This window comes from Spodoptera frugiperda, chromosome 7 (genome assembly GCF_023101765.2).
Source record: "Spodoptera frugiperda isolate SF20-4 chromosome 7, AGI-APGP_CSIRO_Sfru_2.0, whole genome shotgun sequence".
In the NCBI taxonomy this organism is placed as follows: Eukaryota; Metazoa; Arthropoda; class Insecta; order Lepidoptera; family Noctuidae; genus Spodoptera; species Spodoptera frugiperda.
In genome coordinates, this window is record NC_064218.1 from 2,676,271 (window position 1) to 2,692,532 (window position 16,262).

Genomic DNA, 16,262 nt, shown 5'->3' on the forward strand with positions numbered 1-16,262 from the left:
AACCAGACTGATTTGGCTAATTTTGGTCTTGAATTATTCTTATAAGTCTACGGTAGGTTTAAAAGGTGAGAAAAATATATTTGAGACAAAATGAAGTTTGCCGAGCCAGCTAGTTTATAATAATTATTTTAATTGGAATTATCTGAGTCATAACAGCATCTACTTACATTTGTTTTTTTGTTGTTACATAATAAAATTATGCTCTAAAAAGTAACTTCCTTAACAAAATTAGTTTGTATTTCACTTTCTGCATCAGATATTCTATGATGTAATCTGGACTTTTACAATCATTTGATGACTCATAACTTGTCAATGAGATTACTTTAGTATCACTGACTACTATCAGATACATCTTTATACCATTAAGATTAGTTTTTGACGGTTTTGTTGGTGATATGTACCTAATACCTATACTGAGTATGAGTTGAAAATAAATCTAGATCATTCTTAAATCAGATGTTTATTTTTTTATTACTAATTCTAGAGTTTAGTTTTAGAAAGTTTATAACGATTTACTTTAAATTAATATGCCTATTAATTTAAAGTCAATTGTTATAAACTTTTTACTAGCAATAAAAAGTTGTTTTTCAAAATATCTTTATATCAAAATAAAAAGCAGGTTCAAATATGAGCCTTATCTACAAATGTCAATGTAAAAATCAATAAAACATCAATCATTGTTTACTTTAATGACTAGCTACTAACATGTAATTTATCATGTTCAAACAATAATGACTTTATTTTTTGTTCTCTTTTTTAATTGCCTCACACCTACCTCACAAATCCTGGCACACGAGGATTTACACACTGACAAATTCACACTCAGACTATGTTAAACTATTTTTAAATGTTTGAGTAATAAAAATAGAGTCATGAAATCATTATCACTATCACAAAACTAGGTGTGATGGTGGCCAAACACCATCCTATTATAAATAAACAATAGTAACTATTAAAACTTTACTGTTATAATTTCTATATCAATGTTTCCTGATTCTCCAATAAGTAATCTAATAGGACCAGGGAACCATAACAGTTTAGTTAAAAAAAAATAAGTGTTGTTTTTTTTTTATTCAATGTTTATTAGATAACAGCTCTTGTCAGAATCTGATTCATTTATTATCAGTCATGCTTGGGGGCCGAGTTCTTATCATTAATGTGTCAGGATCACCTCTTCATCCCAACTGGTTTGTACAATACAAAATAATAGTGATTCAAAGTTAATTCGCTTTATTAATCAAGTAATTTGTAAAAAGAATTCGTCAATGATTAGATCACAACCGGCAATACAATGTGCGAATTACGAAAAAGTGGGTTGCAATAACAAACCCGTTCACCATATTATCTGAAACGCATCAACCAGTAGCATCTCTTTATAACCTCTAGACCTACAAATTATAAGAATTCAAAACAAAAACCATCCAACCGGAACCTAAACAGAATTTAATGAGAACAATCCACCCCTTTGTAAATAGATCGGGAAACCATTGATATCGAATACGTGTAAACAAGGAACAGTCAGTCTCATTTTTATGCGACAACCAATAAAAGGTACTTTAAGCAAATACTCACAAATTGTATGTGGATAAACAAGCTTCAATACTCTCAGCTGGTATCCGATAAGAGCCACATATTATACAAATAAACGTAAAATTTATGAACAAGAGCTCGAGAAAGGGCCGACCAATCGTTCAACAAATTGACAATTACGACAGGTGTAGCCATTTGTAAAAATACACAGGTCGACGTCAGTGAATAAAAATAAAAGTCATGGTTCCTACGACTTTCTCATTTTTGAATTAAGACCGATAATACTCCTTATACTTTCATGCCCTTTCCTCTATCCCTTATCTATCCAATTTCAGATTTTACGAAGAGTTGGTGTATGAATTTGCCATTAAAGCTCCAAGAGTAGAAATCTCGGAGTCCCTAGTCAATAATATTTGTAATAGGTAATCAATTCTTTTTTATATATACTGAATTTCTCAATATCAATATTATCAACGTCTTTATATAGTTTTGAATAAATTTTATTTATTTAATATTGATTTCATACATCTGCGTCGGTATCAAACGGTTACCGATGTTTTGAACGTATCTGTATCTGTCAAAAAGACAAAATTTTGTAAACGTCAACCTGACTACGTTCAGAATTCTTAAATTTTCATAGAAAACCAAATTTTTTCATTAATTTACTTGAAATAAATAGAAGTATTTTACGCTTTAAGACTAAAAAATACTTAAATTTGAATAAGTCAGGTTAAGGTCCGATTTTAACATTACTATTATTTATTTCGTTAAGTGCGTTAAGCAAGGCGTTAAGTATTTGATTGAAGGAACTGTCAAATATTCAAGATTTTGAACGAACCCTCTCTCTTTTACCGCATGCAGTGCTACGTGCACTGTATTCTTTTACATTTTTTACAATAAACTCGAGTCTGTACAGAGTGCGGCATCATGGTGCTAGACTTAGACTTATTCCGTGCCGATAAAGATGGTAACCCGGATAAAATCCGTGAAAATCAGCGTAAGAGGTTCAAAGATGTTGCCCTGGTCGACACGGTGGTGGAACAGGATACCCTTTGGAGGAGATTGCGCCACGAAGCTGACAATTACAACAAGCTGAAGAATGTGTGTAGCAAAGCCGTGGGTTTGAAGATGAAGAACAAGGAGCCTTTAGGGCCGGAGGACGAGCCAGTGCCAGCTGAATTGGCTGAGAAACTGGTGGACCTTACTGCAGATGACTTGAAGCCTCTTACAGTGAACCAGATCAAAAAGGTGAGAGAAAGTGTTCGGTAAAGATGAATAAACTGCATTCACTGGCTAGCTTATCTCATAATTCATATGTGGCATGATTATACCATTCCATATGGCTATTTAAAGGTTCTAAAATGGATGTAGTTTGAAATAGTATGCAGTAATTTATATAAAAAATTCTATTACTATATATAAATAACATATAAAAATATCTATTATTTAGTAATTTATAAATAGAAGTGATTAATAAGTGGATAATTATGTAGTGTTTAATCCAAGTAGTTTGACTTTGACTCAATTACTCAAGCCACTTTACATTGTTATTGATTTCAGTGAACCAAAGTTTGATAACATTGCATCATGCTGTATAGTACAAACATTTGTGACTCATGTTGCTTATGTAAACCAATGTTAATTTGAGTTTTTAAGTTTTATATGTACAAAAAAAACTGGCCTAAATAAGAAATAATATTAATAAGAAAAAATTTGTTCCCCTTTAGTCACAAAATAATTAATCTAAAATCTCATCAAGCATCTTATTAGACAAAAAAGAGAATATTCCCCTTTGCCTACATTTACACGAACCTATTGGTAGAATACCTTTAGTTCTCAGTGTATGTGGCTAAAATAGGTGCTCAAACTATTTTTGGTAATAGGTCCTTCAAAAATTATTTACTTCAAAATATTTTTTTAATAATCATAACAATTTTCAGATCAGACAACTGATAGATGAAGCCATAGTAAAGAATGAGCAGGCTCTAGTGGTGGCAGAGAAGGCTCGTTCAGCAGCTCTCCGGGAAGTAGGCAATCACCTCCATGAGTCTGTGCCAGTAGACGATGACGAGGACCATAACAAAGTGGAGAGGACACACGGAGACTGCACATTCAGGACCAAGTACTCCCATGTAGACCTTATTTGTATGATTGACGGTGAGTTTTACCTTTTTCCAACTAGATTAGATTGAAATGTTCACTGATTTCTAATTAGATTTGTCTTTGTAAATACATTTAAGATATTCTAGTAAGCATTATCCTCTTATATATTAATTTTATTGTGATGATTTGGAAGTTAAAACATTAATTAAAATTTGACTTAAATAGCACTTAAGTATGTATTTAAAAGCCTTATTTACTACAAATAAAAAAGTTTTTAGTAGTCACGAAAATTATTCTATGCAATCAGTATGTTTGCAATAGACATGATAATAGTGTCCAATATTAAACAGTCCTTAACTTAACTTCAACTGAATACAAGATCCTTATTCCCAAAACAGGCCTGTAGTGGTTGTAGCATGATCTTTTATATCCTAGAACCTTCCTCAATAAATGAACCAGTACTTCCAGAGATAAGTGTGTTCAAACAACAAACTTCAGCCCAATATAATAAGTATAAGATTATTATTCTCTATAATTGAGTTGTTTCACATTGTGCTCCACTTGTGTAAACATTATCTTCATGTAGTTGACATTATTTCCTTTCAAGTACTTTGTATTTTAAGTCCCATTATTCAGTTCCATAATATTCAAGTTGTATTTAAATTATTTACTTATCTAATCATACATATTGAGTCCTTTTCACAATGAATAATTGCATAACTATTGTCCGTAACATCTTCTATGTTTTTCCCCTCTTTGAGTACTGCTTTATGAGATACAATAGAACAAAATACATTGGTTCTTGGCTCTGATACTAACGAGAAATTAAAAAGAAACCAGTTACTGTGCAGGGCATCTTGGTGTTTTTACAAGTCTATTAATTCAAACTATTAATTTTATAAAATCTTCTTTAAATTTACAGGTATGGATGGCGACCGAGGATCAGCAGTAGCTGGTGGCCGAGGATACTACCTCAAGGGTCCCGCAGTGTTCCTGGAACAGGCCCTGATCCAGCTCTCCCTTAGGATACTATTAGACAAAGGCTACACGCCATTGTACACTCCATTCTTCATGAGGAAGGAGGTTTGTTCACTTTCCTTAATGCTGTATTATTTAGGAACGAAAGGTGTAATATATCCTCATTGTATGTCCCCATACACCAGACTCCTTCCTTGTTTTGAGACATGGGATATCTCAATATATCAATCAGGTCATTTTCAACCTTATTTTTTTGTAATGAAGTTAAAAATCTATTGAATGATTTAGCCTTACTGTACCCTTAGTACGAGTTTGCTTTACGTTGAACGAAATGAGAGCGCGATCGGCGCCGTGATTGGCCACCTCGGATGAGCCAATCAACCAGAGTGCCGAACGCCCAGTTCCGATATCGTTAAACGTAAAACAAACTCGTACTAAGGCCTCTGGTGTGCACTTTTTTCACATGTATAAAAGGCACAGAAATACTCATCTTTAAAAATGAGATACATAGTTACAGCTTATTCCAATTGAAATCTCTGTCGTATTGCAGGTGATGCAAGAAGTAGCTCAACTAGCTCAATTCGACGAGGAGTTGTACAAAGTGGTGGGCAAAGGCTCGGAGAATAAGGGAGACGCCGCTGTTGAGGAGAAGTATCTCATCGCCACCTCCGAGCAGCCCATCGCTGCTTACCACAGGGATGAGTGGCTGCCTGAGGCTTCATTACCTATTAAGTAAGTGGATATGACTTTATAAATTACTAAATTAGTTCTTGTTCTTGACACATTGCTTAAGAAATTATTTTGGCATGCTACTGTATAGTGTTATGATTAAATGTATAAGAATGTTGTGTCTATTTGATATTTTCCCTAGGAAGTGGTCTGGAGATATAATAAAACATTAAATCATGATTCAGTAGGAGGGCAAACTATTTAATTGATTGCCCTTTGTTACTCTCAATCCAAAAGTGTTCCCAGAATTCAGGTTTTGACAACTAGTTTCAATAGTATATATGTAATTAAATCTTTGTTTACTTCCAGGTATGCAGGCCTCTCAACTTGCTTCCGTCAAGAAGTAGGCTCCCACGGTCGCGATACTCGCGGTATCTTCAGGGTACATCAATTTGAAAAGGTACATTCATGAATTTACATTCTACTACTGCATTGTCAATTTCATAAGTTAGGTACGAAAACTTCTACAGACTATTTACTCACGAAAGTAAAGTAGATAACCTATAAGCTTGACTGGATTCTGAGACTAGTCACACTCTATTTACAGGCATTAAGTTTCAAAAAAGTTAATAGATATTTATTCTGTCTTGCATTTTTCTAATCCTCCTTTGAACCTCATATTTCTTCTTTACCTAGTAACCATTAACCATAGTAAACAAAGGAACGGAAAAGTAAGAGTTTTCTTACTAACTCTCCTCTACTCTTGTCTCCAGGTAGAACAGTTCGTACTGACCTCTCCCCACGACGATGCCTCATGGAAGATGATGGATGAGATGATCTCCAACGCCGAGGAGTTCTACAAGCTACTGAACATACCTTACCGTATCGTGAACATCGTGTCTGGAGCGTTGAACCATGCTGCCTCGAAGAAGCTGGACTTAGAAGCGTGGTTCCCTGGCTCAGGAGCCTTCCGTGAGCTGGTGTCTTGCAGCAACTGTCTGGAGTACCAGGCTAGAAGACTGTTGGTTAGGTAAAGTTGGATTTTTTGTTGGATGGTGGTTATTTTTGTTATTTTTTTGGGTAGAGATAGAAATATTACCTAGATCGTTTCAAAGGATAATGGTTAGTTGTTAGCCTACCTGTTACCTGTTATAATAGAATCCTCCAAACTGTTAAATTTCTTTTGGATTTACAATAATTTTCAACATAGAGAATGATGACGTTATGATCTGTAATGTATTTTGAACCTTATCTTATTGTGTTAAAGTCGAAAATTTACTTAGCAATTAATTCCCTAATGATTTATAGCCCTCATTGATGTTTTAAAAACATCCGAATTCAATAAACTGATTGCTATTGAAATAATTTTCCCAGATACGGTCAAACTAAGAAGATGAACACGGCGACGGAGTACGTGCACATGTTGAACGCGACCATGTGCGCCACCACGCGCGTCATCTGTGCCATACTCGAGGTCAACCAGACTGAGGAGGGAATCAAGGTAATACCTCTTCAACTTAACAACACAATACAGCCAAATTATAGAATAAAGCTACAAAAAAGGAAGAGGACATTAGCCACTCTAACGTCCAGCCGCGCACGGCATCCGAACCGCGCGCGACTCGCAAGTTCGTCGTAACAAAAAACCTATATAGCTACTGAACCGTAATGCCTAGAATAAAGAAAAGAATACCAAAAAAAAGATTGAAGAATACTGATCAATCTTAACGATTTTTTTAAATCTTTAGTTAATCTTTAAAATACAATAAAACGGGTTAAACATGAAACACAGAAAAAAAAAACAGAATTATTTCTACCTTTTTAGAATATACGGCACAACTATTGCATATTTTATCAATAAAATATTTTTACAACAAACTAGACTCATTACCCTTTCTTTTGATGTATATATGATTATATTCGGTTAACTCTAAGTATTGTAATTAAATCGAAAGAAAACACTACTCGTAATTTTACACATCAAAAAACCTGAGGAACACATTGACATTATTATTGAATCTTCAATGAATTTAGTATATTTCTCTTTGAAAAATGTATTATTTTGCTTATTACGAAATGTATTTCGATATTTTATATACTATTGTAATGCAAAGTATGTAAAATATGTATAAACAAAACTAAAAGTGGCCAACACCAGACCGGCCATTTTTTTCGAAACAACAATCGTTTGAAGTTAAAATTAGACTAGATTTATCAGCTAAAACTGTGATATTTGTACATCATCGTAAAGCACAAATCTTCTAGTTTATTTTGATGTATAACACTTGCAAGATAAATTAAACAAAACTGTAGTATTTACGACATAATTGTTGGAACTCACAAAAACACTTCAAAAACGAGTCAACTAACTTTAAAAAATTATATTTTGTTTGTCAAAGCATATTACAACGCCATGTCTTATTTTTTCGTCGAACAATTTATTCAGCTGTATAGATAATCAGTCAAAACTCACCAAACAAGACCGTATTTTAAACTAGAGGGAGTTAAACAGAACTCGTCACTTTGGATACTATAGTATCCATGGACGCTAGAGTGGTTAGACGCCATGTCGGATATAGCTGATGACGCTAATGGAGGAATAGCGCTTATCAGTATTTTGTTGGCAGTGAAAGGCTTGCACAAAGAGAAACAGCCACTTTTGCTGACTATGATATTAGTTCCTTCTTAAGGATCAAGCTTATTGCCATTCACAGGGCACAATTACAATTTCCATAGCTCAAATCTAATAAATAAAACATTCCTTAATTTACTACAGACAAAGCAATATCAACCCTCTATCTATACTACTAAGAACTTTTATTCTTTAACGCAGATACCTGAAGCTTTGAAACAATGGATGCCCGCACAATACCAAGAGTTGATTCCCTTCACGAAACCAGCTCCCATTGACTTGGAGGAAGCCGCCGCAGCCGCCAAGAAAAACAAGAATAAGAAGTAATTTTGCTGGCAAAATAATATCATTCCTGTGTATGAAGCATTTTATTTATTTTGTTACACTAAGCTTAACATATTTTTGCAAAATTAAATGAATGGCCAGATATAATTTATTGGTTGGTTTTATTTCAAAGCCTTATTAAACTTCGGATATTTACAGTCACTTCCAGTATGAATCGTAATATCAAATTGTTACTTGACAAAAGTATAGTTTGGTAGTGCGTGGTGCCAATGTCGAATAACATACTAAAATCATTGATATACCAAGTAGTGGTTAACTATCACATAAACTGCCTATACCTATACAAACAAAATTAATAATAACTGACTACAAAATATCTACCTAAAATCTACTACCTATATAAGTACCTGAGTAGTAGTAACTGACTAAGCACTTTCCGATTAATCGCCATGTTTAGTCGATTTTAGTGATCAACGCTACCTATGACGTAATGTAAACAACCAGACAAACATTTGATAACGGCAGCTAAATGTGACGAATAAAATAATCTTATCAATGTGGAAATAACGCCTTCAAATGCATACAGTCACAACAGGCATGAATCAACAACTTTACTATGCTATTTATTGTCACTCATTCCAAAGGATGTAGGCAGAAGTGTACTTCACCAATTAATAATTGTGCTTATGTTGTTCATAAAAGTAACGCAACTTCAAGCCTTTCATCCCCGAAGGGGTAGTCAAAGGTACACATGCACATTACGGCACTTAATGCCATTGTACTATGTACACCCAGTTTTCACCATTTGTGTTATAAGTCCCATGTAATAGAGGGTGAGAGTATGTTGTTCAGAATACACCAGTTTCTCAAAATCGATTATACCCAATTGATTGATTGATGTACTATTGGTAATAATGAGACAAAAATATTTATTAGGCAGATTTAGACCTTTGTGCTCTGTGATAGAGTCGAAAAATTGATTACAGATTGTATTAGGCTTTATCATGTTGATATGCTGGGCCTGACTTATGTATATTGAGATAGGAACCAGTGGACCACAAGCTTAGGCTTTTTTTTAACGTTGATAATTCTGCGTTTGGCCACCAACCCGCTTACTGCCAGAGAGAAGTGAACATGTGGCCGAGGATGGAGCACACAAACTTAGAAAGTACCTATTTACTCTGACCTTGAAAATAATATAGTTAGTTCCTTAGAAAATAAAACATCAACTTGCTATTTTCATATTTATTGTGACAAATATCAGTCAGCGCCGATTATATGCAATGCAAACTTAAATTATTTACATTCGTCAAGATACAAAATGATAACAATAATCTTTCAGAATGTCCATGTACATTGTGTACTGGTACCTACAAAAATGCACTTACAGTTTAATATTTTAAAGTTCAAAGTTGCTGTTGGTTACATATTTGTTCATTACAGTACCTGCTGTAAACAGTAAATAGGGAAATATTTATCCAGAAACCATTAGATACCAATACACAAATGTGGCACCCAAACGGGACTTCAACATGACAACACACTACACGAGCTTTAAAAAGCGAACTCCACAACTAACTAGTGCAATGTTACTAAATATTCGTCAAGCAAAAATCCCGTTTTAACTATGAAGCTATACAATAAAAAATAAAACTATACATAATCTGTACAAATAGGGAAAGCAATCCTCATGGCTAACAAAAAACGATTAAATAAATTGCATTAACACTTCTACAACGTGTCCAATAATGTGTTAAACAGTGACTTATTTACTTTTTAATACATACAGACAACGATAAACAAGAATATAAGCTATTTAAGACAAACACTCCGTAATCGCAACTTTTAACATAGTTACAAGAATTTTCAATGTGTATAATATTGAGATAGGTACTTATATACTTTAATAAAAGATCTTATATACACAGTCTTGGTAGTGCAAAAATCGTAGACATACAATAAGGTAACTCGATGTTAATGAACGAGAAACAAGGGCTGAAACGTTGAGGAAATAACTACGTGACTTTAATTACTAGATTCATGCAAACGTTGAAATTAAAACAATTAACTATAGCTCCTAGACTATAATTGATTATGTGAGTAGTGTAGGAGCTCGCATGCAATTTTCGTAGTATAGAATAGATAGTACCTACTTAAAACTACTTACTAACGACTTATGAATGGCTAGCTTGATCGATAGATGACATCATGTCGCGACACCGTAATTATCGTGGCCGTGACATTGCTACGCAGTAGGCAGTTGGTATACACTAGAAATAAATAAAATTTGATCTAGGTATATAGCCTTTCCTAAAAGGGTAAAGCAGTACAAGAGTCTGTTTAGCTAAATTTTCATTTGTGTAGGCTTTTATCGTTATAAAATATCATTAATTCCTTTTATAAATACGACACTACTCTTAACTTATTATCCATGAAGATACATAACACATATGTGTTGCTGCATAAATTGCAGTTTATCCTAATTAATTATGTGACAAAACAGTAAATATTAATTAAATAATTTCTCATCCCTTGCCTCGTCATGGCACATTGATTTACAACCAGATCACAACGCCCATAGCACTAGTTAATGATGTTTTATTGTCTACCACTTAAAAACGCAACCCTGTATCTTGGGGGCAGTGCACACCAAAAGTATATTTTATTGCTGACTTTTTGATAAAAAAATTATGGATGAAGTCCTTTCTGCTGTCCTCCCAGTTGTTCACAATTATAAATATTTAAAGCAGCTTTTAACTGAGTTTCAGTCATGATAATCCCACCCAAAACATAAATGTGAAAGGCTGCCAAGTTCGATAATATTGGAATGCTTCGCCTATAAAAGAAGTGAGATCTAAATAAGTACCAAGTTCCATACACAGACCTCAATTAAAAATGATATAACTTGCCAACAAGTTTTCACACACTTTGTTATAAACCTACTAAACGCAATGAGTCAAGTATATAATTTTCTATTAAAACTTGCCAAGTTATATCATTTTTAACTGAGGTCTGTGTATGGAACTTGGTACTTATTTAGATCTCACTTCTTTTATAGGCGAAGCATTCCAATATTATCGAACTTGGCAGCCTTTCACATTTATGTTTTGGGTGGGATTTCATTTATTTTTGTAAGGTTTATTTTCTTTATTTCTTATTTTACTTTACTATGACTAAATACAAACCTTCGTAACGAATTTTAGGTCGGTACGACCATTGGAAGATATAGATATTTTTTTTGTTTTAGTTCCTTAGGGGTATGAATTTACACCTTCATTATTTTTAAAACCGACTCACACTTGGCCATTTTCAGATTTTTTCTTTTACCTTGACCTAAAGACCTACCTCCATGCCAAATTTCAAGTCAATACGACCATTGGAAGTGGTTTAGGTTTTTGATGAGTGAGTCAGTCAGTGAGTGTATAGTAAAAATAGATTTTCTGACGTCAATATCTCAAGACCTACAATAGGTACATTAATGTATTTTAGATAAGTAAGTAGATCTCGACAGATACTAGAAATTTCATATGCGTAGATAAAATAGATTTTGAGTTATAGGTGGGTCGAACTTGGCCCGAAATGGTTCGTGTAATATAACCCACGGCCGGTGTGTCGGTTTTTTTGCTCGAACTTGGCGGACACACTGCCGTGTGTCTAGATATCGTATATAGGTTGACTGGTAATTAGTGACCGATATTTCAACACGTGATTGTACTCATGATTACAAACTACTTTCCCAAAGAGACTTTTTTGTATACTCATTTGTTATATTTTTATCGCACGCGAGCGCGCAATTTTGTTGTGTTGGTATTGTGATAAAAATATAACAAATGAGTATACAAAAAAGTTTGTTTGGGAAAGTTGTTTGTAGTCATGAGTACAATCACGTGTTTAAATATCGGTCACTAATTAGGGTGCGTTGGGGTAACATCGGACGGATTTTCGAATAGTTGCAAGGATGTTGCAAAAACTTTATTATCTCAATTTTGGTACACAGTAGATTAATGAAAAATAGTGGAAACGAATAATGATTAAACACAGTGTAATTTAAAATTTAATTTATTTATAAATACTTAATACTTTTTGCTCTGCAAGCCTATAAAATCAGGACAATTTTTTTTTTAATGTGATGACGATTTGGCCGTCATGGGGTAAGTTCGGACAACAATTTAAAATAATTTCTAGTGCTAGGAGCACAAGGTGTATGAAAGGAACGTATTCGATCTTTCCTGTACTTTAACATGACATCACAAAAATTTACCTAATACAACAAATATAGATGTTCCAAATGATTCTTTTTTTTTCGTTTAATTTGTCCGATCTTACCCCGCATACCAAATTTCAAAGAAATTGAGTTTCTCAAAGTTTAGATTTATCCACAAGCATTTTTGAAGTGGCTGCATACGTGAGTTCTTTATTATTTATTTGCTACATGGCTAATTCCAGCGCTTCTTTTGTATAAGAAGTGGCCCGCGAAGAGGTTCGGGATTATTTACGTGGCAACTGAAGATTGGAAAATCACCCCTAAGTAATTATTTAAAATTAAATTAAAATCATGTGTAACAAAAGTTTGACAATCACTGCCCATTTTCGAATAGGGATATTTTTGCCCGATCTTTACCCGACATGGGTAACACCGGATTTCAGCCTACAGAGGTAGTAGACAAATCTGGATTAGTTTTATCATATTATCATTGCTCAAAACTTAGTATTTAGGCAAAAACATGTCAAAATAAGCTATACTTTTGCTAAAATATGCAAATAAAAATGTAGGTGAAAGACCGGATAAACAAATATTTTATAAAATTTGCGTTTTTTCTAAAACGGCGCGGGTACACGTCTGTGTTGACCGGAGCGAGTGGTGGTCACCGCGGGGTGAGGCGGGACTTAATGACGTGCCACGCAATGTGATCAGCATTAAAAAATATTGCCAAATAAGTGAGATATTTGATTTGTACGTTCTTACCCCTCCGCCGATCTTACCCCAACGCACCTTACCACTCACCCTATATAAAGTGTGTCAAGCACCCAAGTTAATCTTCAGCTTGATGTGCACTGCCACTTCTGATAGAATCTTTAGGAGATTCCTTACGTTTACAGTTGATAAAAAATACGTAAATAAAATGTTTAAGCAAATATTTACCTGTTCACATCTATAGTATAGTTCGTTACATCTAAGCTATATTTCTTTAGTTGAAACGTGATTAGAGTAGAGTACAACTAGACTGCCAACTTCCACTAAAAAGATTACGCATTCTATCTTACAAGCTATTTTACAAATGTTTACAATTTATTTTTCTTTCACAGTCAAGACACCCCCTGTTACACGGGACTCATAACACCACTGGTGATAAGTGAATGTTACATTTAATATGTTCACCTCTGCCTACACCTTCGGGTCTTTTAATTAATCTATTATATTATATTATAGTTATTTTTTTTAATATAGCATTATCAAGTACTAACTACACTTTATTCTCTAAAGTGTGAGTCAGACAAACGCATATTAAATGCATCATTTACTCTTTGCCAGTTTCTAAGTCCTATGTAACAAGAGTTAAAACATATTCTCAAATATGGCTTTTCAAATTCCATAACGATCTTTAATAAAGAGAAGCTTAATTACCAATAATTAAGATAATAGGATATGGGTCTAAAGCTTTGAATAATTACATTACAATATTTTAATATACTAATTACGATATTGATAACATGATAATATAACCCAAACTGTTTACATAATGATAGCTAGTCACCTACTTTAAGAATACATAGTAAATGCATATTCTCTAGAAACATAGTGCAAATTCTGTGCAAAATAGAACTTTATGTAATGCACTTCAAATACTTCAACGAGAATGAGTTTGTTATCAATCCTAGTTATAAATGAGTCACTGACTTTAAAAGATATAGCAATATAATAAAAATATAATGTGATGCTACATAGTGCTTTTATTATGTTGTTTACATAGCATAATATGCACAGAGATATTATGCGGTGTGCACTGTTACCCACTAATCCATTTGTGTTACTAATCTCATAGTAATATCAAGCAGCCTATTGGAAATATTTTTAAACCAATATGAAGAAGCCCAAAGATGTTTTTTTGACTTAAAGATCATCCAAGACCTCATTCTGAGCTGCAGTAACTTGAAACCTCTCAACCCATGAGGATTTAGCTATAATTTTTATAACCAGTGCTATAATTTTCATTTTATATGTATAGCCTAAATTCTAATAAAATAGATTTGAAAGACAATACTTTTTTTGATATTATATTTACATTTTATTCTTCAACATAGTTTTGTCATAGAAATTATGCAATTTAAAGACTAAAGATACAATGATATTTATATTCACCAACATTACAAGGTGATACACTTCTTGAATGGGGTCTCTATATAGAAAATTACAAGTGATAGCATGTACTACATGTCATTTACAGAGTTCAAAGCCAAGTTGGTTATATTTTATGTATAAAGATATATAGACACAGGAAGTTTTAACAAGTTAACAGTTTTGCAGGCATTAGCCTCAACCAACACAGTCCGTCCACCACAAAATGATGTAACATCATCCGAGTATGACTCATAACCAATTACAAACAAATCACAGAGTATTTCATTTCTGGCAAAGTCTTAAGGAAACATTGCCAGAAACGACGCCACTATTAGCACGCCAACTGAGCCTTCTGCCGACACTTGTGCATCAGGGCACGCAGAGTGAACTGCCGACGAGCTAGAGTACGGACCTGCTTCAAGAATGTGTCCAGATCAATAACTTCCTTCCGCAGCGCCTCACCCATGTAATAGATTGCATCTTCCAAAGTTGCTTCTTCAGCAAAAGCATTCAGGAGCTGTGAGTACAAAGGAGCAGTGGTCACAACAGCTTCATCCACATCAATGCCTTCTTGTTCTTCCAGGCGTTCAATAGCAGTGTGCAATTCTTTCTCCTTCTCTTGCAAGATTGTCACATTTTTGTCTAATTCAGCCCTCTCCCTTTGCAGCCTTGAAAGAATCTCCTCAAGACGGGCTTTGCCCTCACGTAGCTCCTGCTGTGTTCTTCTAAGAGTTTCTAATTCTGCCTGAGACTGTAGAGACTGTTCCTTCAGCCTCCTTCGTAGTTTATCTTCTACTGCAGATAATAGTGAGGCTTTAATATGTTCCTCTGTGATGGTACCACCCGCTACATCTGCTGTTACACTGGGGCCTGGGTAGCCTGCTGCAGGAGGATAAGGCGTAGCTGATGAAGAAGGTGGATACGGCAAACCATTGCTACTGACAGACCCAGGATATGGTGCACCATAGCCCGGGTACGGCAAATTTGATGTTGTAGGATAAGGTGCTGGTGTGGGATATCCTGGTTGAGGAGCTCCTTGCGGGAATGGGTACCCGGTAGGCTGTGGCATGAAAGAGTTTACTGGGTAAGGCGCTCTAGTTTCGTTGCGGGGCTTCGAGTAAACTGGTGGCAGTTCTCCAAAGGCAGAGATCATACATTGAATAAGCTTCTGTAAGGTGGAGCCATTCTGTGTCCACTCGTGTAGATAGGGCAGGTACACCTTTCCATTGCTGTCTACATATTTTGAGACTTTGATAGACATGTCTGACGTGGGTTTGACGAAACACAGCGGCGCATTTTGCGGGTGAGTGTCCATTAGCCAGATACAAACGGGTATGTTGTAGTAGGCTCCTTTATAGTTCACAGGAATGGTACCTTCTAGGTTTAATAAGTCTTTTCGAGCGCCGTTGTTGAACACAAAGGCTTCTAGACGATAGGTCAAACTTCTGTACGCTTGAATCAAATTAACAACTTCCCGAGCCGTATAGTCGCGGTGTTTGTATTTAGATAGATATTGTTTTAGCACTACATCGTCGTTAGCCATGATTTGATAGATATTTTATAAAATATTAAACGAAATTCACCAATTAATTGAAGAAAATTACTAAGAAAATCCTCAATCATAAAATCACAGAATCACATCATCATAGACAGTAGACAGTTCAAGTGATGTATCAATCAAACAAATGTTTATTGAAATTAGAAAATCGACTAAATAGATTGTAA

The 16,262-nt window shown here is 34.4% G+C and overlaps 3 protein-coding genes across 7 annotated transcripts in view; 1 reads left to right on the forward strand and 2 right to left on the reverse strand.

Annotated features, from left to right (window-relative positions):
* Nucleotides 1–1,740, reverse strand: part of LOC118265857 (dnaJ homolog subfamily C member 13) — a 29,112-nt gene extending 27,372 nt beyond the window's left edge. For all 5 annotated transcript variants that reach the window (XM_050694647.1, XM_050694648.1, XM_050694649.1 and 2 more), the window contains exon 1: nucleotides 1,573–1,740. The gene's annotated coding sequence lies outside the window, so the exon portion shown is untranslated. The remainder of the gene's footprint in view (nucleotides 1–1,572) is intronic.
* A 622-nt stretch (nucleotides 1,741–2,362) lies between these two features.
* LOC118266326 (serine--tRNA ligase, cytoplasmic) lies at nucleotides 2,363–8,348 on the forward strand. Its single transcript, XM_035579734.2, has 8 exons — nucleotides 2,363–2,778; nucleotides 3,471–3,687; nucleotides 4,556–4,716; nucleotides 5,162–5,343; nucleotides 5,650–5,740; nucleotides 6,054–6,310; nucleotides 6,655–6,781; nucleotides 8,114–8,348. The coding sequence occupies exons 1-8, from the start codon at nucleotides 2,458–2,460 to the stop codon at nucleotides 8,237–8,239; spliced, it is 1,482 nt and encodes a 493-aa protein (XP_035435627.2). The 5' UTR covers nucleotides 2,363–2,457; the 3' UTR covers nucleotides 8,240–8,348.
* Nucleotides 8,349–12,240: 3,892 nt separating this feature from the next.
* Nucleotides 12,241–16,199, reverse strand: LOC118266353 (tumor susceptibility gene 101 protein). The gene has a single exon (XM_035579769.2). The coding sequence runs from the start codon at nucleotides 16,078–16,080 to the stop codon at nucleotides 14,869–14,871; it is 1,212 nt and encodes a 403-aa protein (XP_035435662.1). The 5' UTR covers nucleotides 16,081–16,199; the 3' UTR covers nucleotides 12,241–14,868.
* Between the last annotated feature and the right edge of the window lie 63 nt (nucleotides 16,200–16,262).